This window comes from Phyllostomus discolor, chromosome 7 (assembly GCF_004126475.2).
Source record: "Phyllostomus discolor isolate MPI-MPIP mPhyDis1 chromosome 7, mPhyDis1.pri.v3, whole genome shotgun sequence".
In the NCBI taxonomy this organism is placed as follows: domain Eukaryota; kingdom Metazoa; phylum Chordata; class Mammalia; order Chiroptera; family Phyllostomidae; genus Phyllostomus; species Phyllostomus discolor.
The window spans coordinates 56,887,880-56,900,042 of NC_040909.2; the positions used below are offsets into that span (position 1 = coordinate 56,887,880).

The window sequence follows — 12,163 nt, forward strand, 5'->3', positions numbered from 1 at the left end:
GATAGTGATTTAGGACCCAGAGTTAATCCTTCTACCATACTTCATTGGAGCTAAGTAAACTTGGATAAGTTACTTAATTTCTTAGCCTTGAAAGTGAAAAATTTTCCATCTGTAAAAAGAAGTAGCAATACCTACCTCATGGGATGAGATTGAAGACTAAATTAGACATACTAATTGGCTTTTTTGGATTCTCAGTAAAGGGTAGATGATATTGATGGTGACAGTGACAACAAAGATGATGATGGATTTCTAAACTTTGGAGTCTAAAGTCCTATCTCCCTTCTCAGAACTTAAAAGTCACACTCATCTATATCATCAATTTACTTTCTACATACTGTTTAAATTCTCTATGTTAAAATGTTTTAACTCCTTAAAGACATATATGGTGTCACACTTTCTTATAACCCAGGATGTTGTACACAGAGTAAACATTCAATAAATATTTGTTAAAAGAAAGAAGGAAATTTTGTAACTATGTAAGGTGAGAGATGTTAACCTAACTTATTGTGGTAACCATTTCAAATTTATACAAGTGTCAAATCATTATATTGTACAACTGAAATTAATATAATGTTATATGTCAATTGTACCTCGATTTTTCAGAAAACATAATTAAGAGAAAAGAAGGGGACTTCTAGTCAAGGTGGCAGCATAAGAAAACACAGCTTGCCTCCTTGCACAACCACATCAAAATTACAACTAAATTATGGAAGAAACATCATTCAGAAACATCAGAAATTGAATGAAAGTCCAAGAACTACAATTAAAGAAATCACATTCTCCCAGACTAGTAGGAGGAATGAAGATGCAGAGTGGGCAGGTCTCACATCCATGTGTGGTAGATACAAATTCAGGAGGGATATCTCAAAAGCAAGGAGTCCCAGCCCCACACCAGGCCTCCCAGCCAAGGGTTCCAGTGCCAGGAAGATAAGTTCCTATAATTTCTGGCTGCAAAAACCAGCAGGAATTGAATAGGTGGAAGAAATTTCTACAGTCCCAAGCAGTGCCTCTTAAAGAACCCACACATGGACTTATTCAGACTCAGTCCCTCATAGCTCCAACACTGGGGTAGGAGCTTGAAAGGCACCAGTGGCATACAAGGAAAAACTGAAGTGTCTCGCATCAAGGTGAGTGCTGGAGGACAGCTTTCTCCCAGACAGAATGGTGGGCAGAGGCCATAATCCCTTTTCTGAACCCTACCCCAAAAGAGCCACAGAGCTGGCAGATGGGTGCCATCTCTGAGACCCTATCAACCTGGCTAACACAGTTTTCCCTGCCCTGGAGATCCCCTGAGTCTCTGTAGCAACCAATTTATGGGCCTACCTGAGTTGTTAACAGTGGCTTTTCCATATGAATGGCTGATCTTGGCTCATGCTTCATAAAACTTCCTGAATCCTCTCAGACAAGCAACAGTCAGCCTTTGTGAGCCCCCAGACTGCATACAACTTGGTAAGTGGTCCCAGGCCTGGCACTAGCAGCAGCCAGCCCAATTTCACAGCTTCAGCCCAGTTTCACAAATTCAGGAGGGATATCTCAAAAGCAAGGAGTCCCAGCTTCCTGGGAACTCCCAGGAAGGGAAGTGGCTTCACCTGGGAACCTACAAGCCCAGCACAAATAGAAGCCATCTCAGATTGCTTTATAGGTCATGAAGGATGGCCACAAGCAGAACGTAGGTGGAAGCTAACCTTGGCCTGCAGCACTGAGCACCTAGTGAACAGCTAGGGACCATGTCAGAGCACCACCATCCTGCCCCTGCACAGCTGTTCCTCCATGGAGGGTGGAGTTCAGTGGTAGGTGGTCACAGCCAGTTCTTGCAGCTCACTAGCCTGGATAAATCCCTCACATTAACCTGCCAACAGCAATAAAGGCTCAACTACAAGAGGAGGATGTACTTAGCCCACAGAAAGGGCACATCTCGAGTACCCAGTATGAGTAATAGGGAAATCTATGCCACTGGACTTCACAGGATATCTACTACATTAGGCCACATTATCAAGACAGGGAGTCATAGCACCTCTACTTAATACATAGCAACAAATATAGGAAGTCTGATGTGGTGAGTGATAAAGGAGCATGGCCCAAATGAAAGGACAGATCAAAACTCCAGAAAAATAGCTAAATGAAATGGAGATGAGCAATCTATCAGGTGCAGAGTTCAAAACACTGGTTATAAGGATGTTCAAGGAACTTAATGAGGACCTCAGCAGCATAAAAAAAGATCCAGTCAGAAACAAAGGATACATAATTGAAATAAAGAACAATTTACAGGGAAACAAGAGTAGGGTAGACGAAGCTGGGAATCAAATCAATGATTTGGAACATAAGGAACATAAAAAACAATTAATCAGAAAAACAATAAGAAAAAAGAATCCAAAAACAGAAAGGTAGTGTAAGGAGCTTCTGGGACAACTTTGAGCATTCCAAAATTATATCATAGGGGTGCCAGATGGAGAAGAGAGAGAGCAAGAAATTGGAAACCTATTTGAAAATATAATAAAAGAAAACTTTTCTGACATGGTGAAAACGTGCAAGTCCAGGAAGAACAGAGAGTCCCAAACAAGATGATGCAAAGGGCTCACTCCAAGACACATGATAATTAAAATGCCAAAAGTCAAAGAGAATCTTAAAAGCTGCAAGAGAAAAGAAGTTAGTTACCTATAGGGAGTTCTCATGAGACTGTCAACTATTTTCTCAAAAAAAAACTTTGCAGGCTAGAAGGGATTGGCAGGGAATATTCAAAATCATGAAAAGCAGGGACCTAGAGTGAAGATTTCTTTACCCAGCAAAGTGATCATTTAGAATCAAATGGCAGACAAAGAGCTTCCCAGACAAGAAAAATCTAAAGGAGTCCATCATCACCAAAACGTTATTTATGAAATGTTTAAAGGACTTAGTTAAGAAAAGATCAAAACTATGAACAATAAAATGGCAAAAAAAACCCCACATACTTATGAACAAATGAACCTATAAAACAAACTAAGCAAGCAAGAGGAACAGAGACAGAATACAGAGAGCATTTTGATGGTTGCCAGATGGGAGGGAGTTGTTGGGTGGTGGGGGAAGAGGTGAGGCGATTAAGAAGTACAAACAGATAGTTACAGAACAGCCATGGGGATGCAAAGTACAGTATAGGAAATGGAGTAGCCAAGGAACTTAAATGCATAACCCATGGACATGAACAATGGTGTGGGGATTGCCTGAGCAAGTCGGGATGCTGAGTGCAGGGGGGGAAAAAGGGAAAAAATTGGAACAGCTCTAATAGCATAATTTATAAAATTCAGTTTTTGATATATTTTATTGATTAAACAATTACTGTTGTCCAATTTTTTTCTCCCCTTTATTCCCCTCTGCCCTGCACCTCCCCTCCCACCAGCACTCCCTGCACCCTCAGTTCATGTCCATGGGTCATACATATAAGTTCTTCAGCTTTCCTATATTTTACACTATTCTTAACCTCCCCCTGTCTCTTTTCTGCCTACTATTTATGCTTCTTATTCCCTGTATCTTTTGTCCCATTCTCCCTCCTCCCCCTCCCCACTGATAACCCTCCATGTGGTCTCCATTTCTGTGGTTCTGTTCCTGTTCTAGTTGTTTGCTTAGTTTGTTTTTGTTTTGTTTTGTTTTTTAGGCTTGGTTGTTGATAGTTGTGAGTTTGTTGTCATTTTATTGTTCATAATTTTTATCTTCTTCAATTTCTTAGATGAGTCCCTTTAACATTTCACATAATAAGGCCTTGGTGATGATGAACTCATTTGACTTGACCTCATCTGGGAAGCACTTTATCTGCCCTTCCATTCTAAGTGATAGCTTTGCTGGATAGAGTATTCTTGGATGTAGGTCCTTACGTTTCATGACTTGGAATACTTCTTTCCAGCCTCTTCTTACCTGCAAGGTTTCTTTTGAGAAATCAGCTGATAGTCTTGTGGGAACTCCTTTGGAGGTAACTCTCTCCTTTTCTCTTGCTGCTTTTAAGAATCTCTCTTTCTCTTTAATCTTGGCTAATGTAATTGTGATGTGCCTTGCTGTGTGCTTCCTTGGGTCCAACTTCTTTGGGACTCTCTGAGCTTCCTAGACTTCCTGGAAGTCTATTTCTTTTGCCAGATTGGGAAAGTTCTCCTTCATTATGTTTTCAAATAAGTTTTCCATTTCTTGCTCTTTGCCTTCTCTTTCTGGCACTTCTATGATTCAGATGTTGGACTGTTTAAAGTTGTCCCAGAGATTCCTAAGCCTCTCCTCATTTTTTTGAATTCCTGTTTCTTCATTCTGTTCGGGCTGAATGTTTACTTCTTCCTTCTGTTCCAGATTGTAAGTCTGAGTCCTGGTTTCCTTCCCTTCACTGTTGGTTCCCTGTATATGTAGCTTTATTTCACTTTGCATAGCCTTCACTTCTTCCTCTATTTTGCCACCATACTTAATAATTTCTGTGAGCATCCTGATTATCACTGTTTTGACCTCTGCATCTGATAGGTTGGCTATCTCTTCATTGCTTAGTTCTATATTTGGAGCTTTGATCTGTTCTTTCATTTAGACTATATTTTTTTTGTCTTGGTGAGCCTATTACATAGTAAGGGGCATAACCTTAGGTATTTTCCACAGTGGGGCAACCCACATTGCTGCATTGTGGCACTGTATGTGTTGGAGAGGTCTAAGAACGAAGAATGCTGCTTGTTCAGTTCTGGGCTGGCTTTCAGTCACTTCCCCTGCTTCCCACAAGCAAATTGGAACCTTCTGGTGCTTATTCCCAGGTGAATGGGTTTCTGTACATTCTAGGACCCTGTGGTTCTCTCCAATAGATTCTCCTATGAGGTTGTGAGTTTCTCCTGCCACTACAATTCCCACAAGTTTTTATAGTCGGAGGTTTGAGGTCCTAGAACCCTGGTTTGTACAGTCTGTCTTGCTCCCCAGTTGTTCCTCCTGGTTTATCTGCATATGAGTGTGGTTCCTCACAGGGTCCCCCAGCCATTGCCTTCCCTGCCCCAGTCTGCCAGCTGCCACCTTGCAATATGTTCTCTCCACCCTGGCTGCCCATCTCAACCCCTCCTACCAGTCTGGGTGAATATTTCTTCTTTAACTCCTTGGTTGTCAGACTTCAATCCAGTTCAATTTTCTGGCAGTTGTGGTTGTTTTTTGTTTTTTAGTTTATTGTTGTCTTTCTTTTGGTTGTGTGAGGAGGCAAAGTATATCCAACTACATCTCCATCTTAGCCAGATGCCCCAATAAAATATATTTTTTAAAAAAGGAGGAATAAATATGTTTCTTCTCTGTCTTTAGCCAAAATATAAATTATTTTTATAAGAACAGTGTCACAAAAGGTTGCTTTTTTAATTTGTTTTCCCTCTCTTCTAATTTGTAGTAAGTTAATAATAATTGTAAGTACTATTATCCTATACTATTTTGGGAGATCATAAATGCTTATGAGAAAACTGCCACAGATACCTTACTATGGAGATCATTCTCACAGGTATTTTCTTGCAGCAACCAAGATATAAAATCTTGTCAACATGACTATAGTTCAGTCCCTGTGAAATTCACTCTAACTGCTGGTGTGAATGGACCTGATGTTTTCCTCACAATGACACACTCAGGAATCTTAATCACCCTATAAGCGGCAAGGCAGGGGGCTCTGTGCAGTAAAAGGAATTGCATAATGAATCATAGGCCAGGTGGGGAATCTTAAAATTCTTTAACCCTATTTCTATCTTTTCCCCAATGACAAAACCTTATAGTCATTCATTACACATACCACATTATCAACACAGCAGTATTCACTCTTACTATCTTTCAAGAGTTCCTAAAATAATTTAAGGCCCACACACACTTCCCCCACTGTGATGCCAAAATAATGCATCTTATTTAACTACCTTTGTTGAAAACATTACCCCCTAATGAGAGGCATCCAGGATTTGAGTTCAGCTCTACAAACTCTGAGTAACTTCAGTTAATTTCCCTAAACTCTGTGCCTAAATTTTCTCACCTGTAGGTGAAAATGATAATAATATTGCCTTCCATGAAAATTTAATGAGAAGATTAACTACATCAACATATAAAATGTACCAAGAATAAGAGCTTGCACATGACAGATGCTAGATGCATATTTACAATTACTACAATGTTTTTAATCTCATGAGAATTACTGTTATTATTTAACCATGTTTCATTGTTATGGTTTGGCCATTTCAATTTTAATAAAGTAGACCTTAATAGAGCATTTTTATCACATCAAAACCTGAGGCTCTTTACTTACCATGGTTATCGCTGTGCGAGGGTGAAATCTGTCACAGTCCACACCTTCCACTGTGAGGTTATACTGCTTCACAGTCTCGTAGTCTGGCTGTGTGGTGAGCTCAATCATTCCAGAGAGAGGGTGGATCCAGAATATTTGTATGACTTGAATGTCTCCATTGATTATTTTGTAAGTAACACAATTTGGTGGGTAGTCTTCATCAATGGCAGTCACTCTTCCAACTTTGTAGAAAGCTGTCAATAACACTTATTAAGATTCATTCTTGTCATGCAGAGACATTACCTTAAAAAGCTTAAGATGTCTTTGCCTTTGAAATGGTATCATAGTTTCTCAAAAGGTCAGCCTGAATTCTTCTGGACAGGACAGTGAATGTGTTTGAAAAGCCCAACTCCACATTACGGAAGGTGAATTGACAGGCAGTCCTCTTACACTTTAAACCATGTGGCATACATCAAATGATATGAGTTAATAATAAATTCATACTATTAATAATTACGTATATGTTTTACATGCTAATTTTCTACTGGACATTATGCTAAGATTAGCATCAGATAATGGTTCACAATACAGACTCTAAAACTAGGCTGCCTAAGTTTTCAAATCCCAGCTCTGCCACTTACTAGATGTAACTCAATGAAAAATTCTATAACCTCTCTGGCCCTAATATCTTTTACTGAAAACAAGGAATAATAACAGTAGGTATCATATAGAGTTGTGAGGATTAAATAAGTTAAAATAAATATATGAAGTATTTAGAATAGTTCCTCATATATAATGTTGATAAATGCTATATCAGAATTATTTATACATATTATCTTACTGATCTTCTCAACAGCATTATGATATATGTACTAGTACTGTCCCCATTTTACAGATTAGGAAAATGCAGTCCAGTGGTCTTAAGTAACTTGACCAAGGTCACAAAGCTAGTAATATTAGAGTCAGGAATCAAATCTGTATCTGCTGAATCTATAGCCCACATTTGCAAAATCAATTTGCTGTGATTTCAGTGTGTAGTTCCTCCAAATAATCTTTCAGGAGACAGGTGGATGTGGTAGATTGAATTAATAGGTCCTTGTTTTTTATCATTCCCACCATCATGGTCTTTGTCCTCCCATGTGACATGTTTTGGTTAATGAGATATTAGTAAACCTGACAAACAGAGGCCTGAGAAGTGCTCCTGTGGTTAGGCTTGCCTTGCCTCTGCCCCTTTGTCTCTGCTCTGAGAACATGCTCAGACCAGCCCATTGGAGTACAAGAGAAGAGCCAACTCATCAGTCACCTCTGCTGTGGCCAGGCTACATTAGCAAAACGCCAGTCCATTTCCACAATTTTGAGCAATCCCAGTCAAAACCAGACAGACAGTTCAGCCAATTCTCAGACTCATGGGCTAAATAAATTTTCATTGTTGTATTACTCTAATTTTGAGGAGGGGTTATTACATAGCATACTTATAGTAATAGACAACAGATATAATAGCCTTACCCCTCAATCATTTTTTACTGAATTATAGACCCCAGTGTCAATACTATACCTCCTCCATGTAGTGAATACCACCATACAATGACTAGTTTCAATGATATGTGTATAGGACATTTTGGTTGCTGATAATCAAGACTGAAAAATTATAGTGCAGAAACAGTTTAATGAGGACACCACCACTGTCAGCCTCACAGGATTTCTTTCGTAGTTTGCATCTTTCTTTCACAAAGGTTCATCAGTCTCTGATAATGTCATTGAGCAGCCAATGAACACAACTCAAAATACTGAAAACAGAGAAACACATTTGTGGAAAAAAATAATGTTTCATTATGGCAAATCCAGAGTATGAAGAGTCTAACCTATTGCTTGTGTAAAAGTGTCATTATTAAAAGTGTTACAACTGGACTTCCAGCCAACATGGAGGCATAGGTAGACACACTGTGCCTCCTCGCACAACCAAAATAAGGACAACAATTTAAAAACAAAATAACAATCAGAACTTACAGAAAATTGAACTGTATGGAAGTCCAACAACCAAGGAGTTAAAATAGACACATTCATCCAGACTGGTAGGTGGGGTAGAGTCGGGCAGCCAAGGGAAGAGGGGTTGAGGCACAAAAAACAGTGGCACCGGGCATGCAACACGGAAGCAGGTGGATCCTGGATGCACAGGTGGTGTTAGGTAGACCCTGGGTGTGGGGTGGCAATGGGTAGACTCAGCAAGGTGGCAATTGTGAAGCAAGGCATGGCGTGCAAGGCAGCTGGATGACCAGGTGGTCACACATTTGCATGCAGATAAACCAGATGAGGCTGGGGATTGAGACAGACCACAAAACCCAGGGTCCCAGTGCCAGGAAATAAAGCCTCAAGGCAGCGATTGGGGCCACCTGTGGGGGTTGAGGTGCAGGGAGAGACTCCCAGCCTCATAGGAGAGTTCATTGGAGAGGCCCACAGGGTCATAGAACATACACAAGCCCACCCACACAAGAATCAGCACCAGAAAGGCCCAGTTTGCTTGGGGGAAGTGATGGAAGAGACTAAAATCTGACGGAGAGTGGAGCAGGTGCCATTGTTTCCTCCTGGACCCTGCCCCTACATACAGCATCACAACCCAGAAATGGTTGACCCACCCTGGTAAACACCTAAGGCTCCACCCTTCATATGTAACAGGTGCTACAAGACCAAAAAAAAAGTGGTCCAAATGGAAGAACACACCAAAGCGCCAGAGCAAATACAACTGAGCAATGAAGAAATATCCAGCCTGTCAAATGCACAGTTCAAAGCACTGGTGATCAGGATGCTCACAGAATTGGCTGAATTTGGTCACAAATTAGATGAAGAAATGAAGGCTACACTAAGTGAAATGAAGGAAAATTCACAGGGAACCAATAGTGATGGAAAGAAAACTGGGGCTCAAATCAATAGAGTGGACTAGAAGGAAGAATGAAACAACCAAACAGAAAAGAATGAAGAAATAAGAATTCAAAAGAATGAGGAGAGGCTTAGGAACCTCCAAGACATTGTTAAACATTCCAGCATCCAAATTATAGGGGTACCAGAAGGGGAAGAGGAAGAGTAACAAGTGGAAAAGGTATTTGAACAAATAACAAAGGAGAACTTCCCCAATCTGGCCAAGGAAATAGGCTTCCAGGAAGTCCAAGAATCTCAGAGAGTCCCAAAGAAGCTGGACCCAAGGAGGAACACATCAAGGCACATCATAATTACATTAGCCAAGACTAAAGATAAGGAGAGTACCTTAAAAGCAGCAAGACAAAAGGAGAGAGTTATCTACAAAGGGGTGCCTATATGACTGTCAGCTGATTTCTCAAAGAGACCTTACAGGCAAGAAGGATCTGGAAAGGAGTATTCCAAATCATGAAAGGCAAAGACCTACATCCAAGAATACTCTATCCAGCAAAGCTTTCATTTAGAATGGAAGGGCAGATAAAGTGCTTCCCAGATAAGGTCAAGTTAAAGGAGTTCATCAACACCATGCCCTTATTATATGAAATGTTAAAGGGACTTATCTAAGAAAAAGGAGATAAAAACATGTACAATAAAGTGACAGCAAACTCACAATTATTAACAACCACACCTAAAGCAAAACAAAACCAAACTAAGCAAACAACTAGAACAGGAACAGAACCACAGAAATGGAGATGACATGGAGGGTTAGCAACAGGGGAGTGGGAGGAGGAGAGGGGGGAAAGGTACAGAGAATACGTAGTATAGATGGTAGCTGGAAAACAGATAGGGGGAAGGCAAGAATACTATGGGGAATGTAGAAGCTAAAGAACTTATGACACATGGACATGAACTAAAGCAGGGGAATGTGGGTAGGAGAGGGTGTACAGAGTGGAGGGGAATGAAGGGGGGAAATGGGACAACTGTAATAGCATAATCAATAAAATATATTTAAAAAAATAAAAAAATAATAGTGTTACAACTGACAACCACATAAAACAGATTAAGGGTAAAAGTGCCATCTTTATCATAGAGGTGTGGGCAAAGGTAATGTCATTTTTACATTTACTATCTAGTTAAGTATAACTGAAAGCTTACTCTTCTATAGAAATAATATTAACCTTTCAATAATACTAAAAGCTATCTTGAGCATCTTTAGCTAAAGTTTAAAATAGAGTAATTATGAAACTCTGTGACTCTACCAGACAAGTTTATCAAAAACTATTGAAAATGAAATGTGTTTTCCCTTCTGACTTGCAACCCAGTAAAATTTAATTTTCATGTTTTTTCTTCTAAATAATTTCTGATAAAAAGATTTTTTTTGCCTATGCCTACCTCCCTTCGGAAGCCATTTGTCAATGAGAAATTTATTTACCCATCATATGCCATCAAAATTTTGTTTTATTTTAAAGATTATCAATTCCTACAATCTTGTTAGGAATTTTTTTAAAAATCTTATATAGTCCTCAAGGCACACTGAAACCCTCTGTGCTAATCAACACAGCACAAAAAAAAAAAAAAAAACACTTCCTTATTAATAGATTTTCTAATGTCCTCAAGGTCTATAGGTTAAATATTTGATATTCTGAAAAGAATTTTTTTCATAGTAGTTTTAGCTTTTTAATTCCCTCACTTAAGGCAAATTGTCACTGAGTTGTGCAGAAGATATTGTCTCTGCCCATGAGTATCACCTCAAAACACCAATCCTCCCTTAATTTCATTCTTCTTATGTACTCTGGTAGGGAAGATTAAGGAATGTTTAAAAAAAAATAGCAAGGAAAGAGTTTTGGCACATTGTAGGCACTCAATAAGTCAGTGGTTGTTATTGTTAATGTTGTTGTTGTTATCATTATTATTATTGTCAATACTGTTGAGACTTTCATTAGTATGTAGCATGTAGCTTACATACTTATAATTATCAGTTAATTCTTATCTTTATGTCATTATTATTATAATTGCTATTCTGCAGATGAGAACTCAAAGGCACGTGGAGGTTTTATGAACTAAGATCATTTGACTAACAGTTGGCAGAAACAGAATTTGAATCCAGCTCTATTTGATTCCAGTGCTCATGGTTTCTCTGATACATCATGTTGCTCCTTTATGAAGAACTAGAAGTTTTCTCTCTGGTACAGTAGATCAGTAGCCAAGCCATTTGGAGAATAGTACACACACTCAAAAAAATGATCCTTTTATCTCTTCATATGAATTCTCTAAACTTGTTTTCAGACTGCTGGTGATCTCAGTCATCAAAATCAATACAAGAAAAGCAGCTGGGAATACTAAACAGAGAACTGGACCAGGAATTTGGAAGTCTGTATTTACCTTTTGTTTCTACCATTTACTAGCTGTGTGACCCAATTCTCTCTCCAGCCAAAATTTTCTTGTGGTAAAATAAAGAGGCTGAATCTTTTGAGTCCTTCCAAATTAACACTGTTATAATTCAAAAATTCTAAATCTTTCACATAAGCATCAAGAAGGTTTAAATTATGCTTAAGAAAATGTAGAAATGGTTTTAATTTGCATCTCTCTGATGCCTACTGATGCTGAGCATCTTTTCACATGTCTCTGGGCCCTCTGTATGTCCTCCTTGGGGAAGTGTCTGTTCAATAATCACCAAAAGAAAAAAGTACCAGAGACATTGAAATTAAGAACAATCTGACAGTAACCCGAGGGGACGTGGGAGGAGATAATGGGGGGAAGGGTTTCCAGGATCTGCTATAAAGGACACATGGACAAAATCAAGGGAGAGTGGAAGCAAAAGAGGGAGGTGGGTTTGGCTGGGTGGGGTGGGGGAGAGTGGTGGGGGAAAATGCAGACAACTGTAATTGAATGATAACATAATTTTTTAAAAAAGAAAAGGTCTGTTTAAGTTTTTTCCCATTTTTAAATTGGATTGTTTGTCTAATTCAAGAGGAGTCATCTAAGTTCTTTATACCCTAAGAACCCTGAAACACCAATCCAAAAGAACCT

The 12,163-nt window shown here is 39.2% G+C and overlaps 1 protein-coding gene across 1 annotated transcript in view; it reads right to left on the minus strand.

Annotated features, from left to right (window-relative positions):
- LOC118501896 (cadherin-related family member 3-like) overlaps window positions 1-12,163 on the minus strand; it is a 112,266-nt gene that overhangs the window by 14,986 nt on the left and 85,117 nt on the right. Inside the window, exon 12 of the mRNA XM_036031658.1 lies at window positions 6,245-6,477. Within this exon, the coding sequence (XP_035887551.1) occupies window positions 6,245-6,477 (233 nt within the window). The remainder of the gene's footprint in view (window positions 1-6,244; window positions 6,478-12,163) is intronic.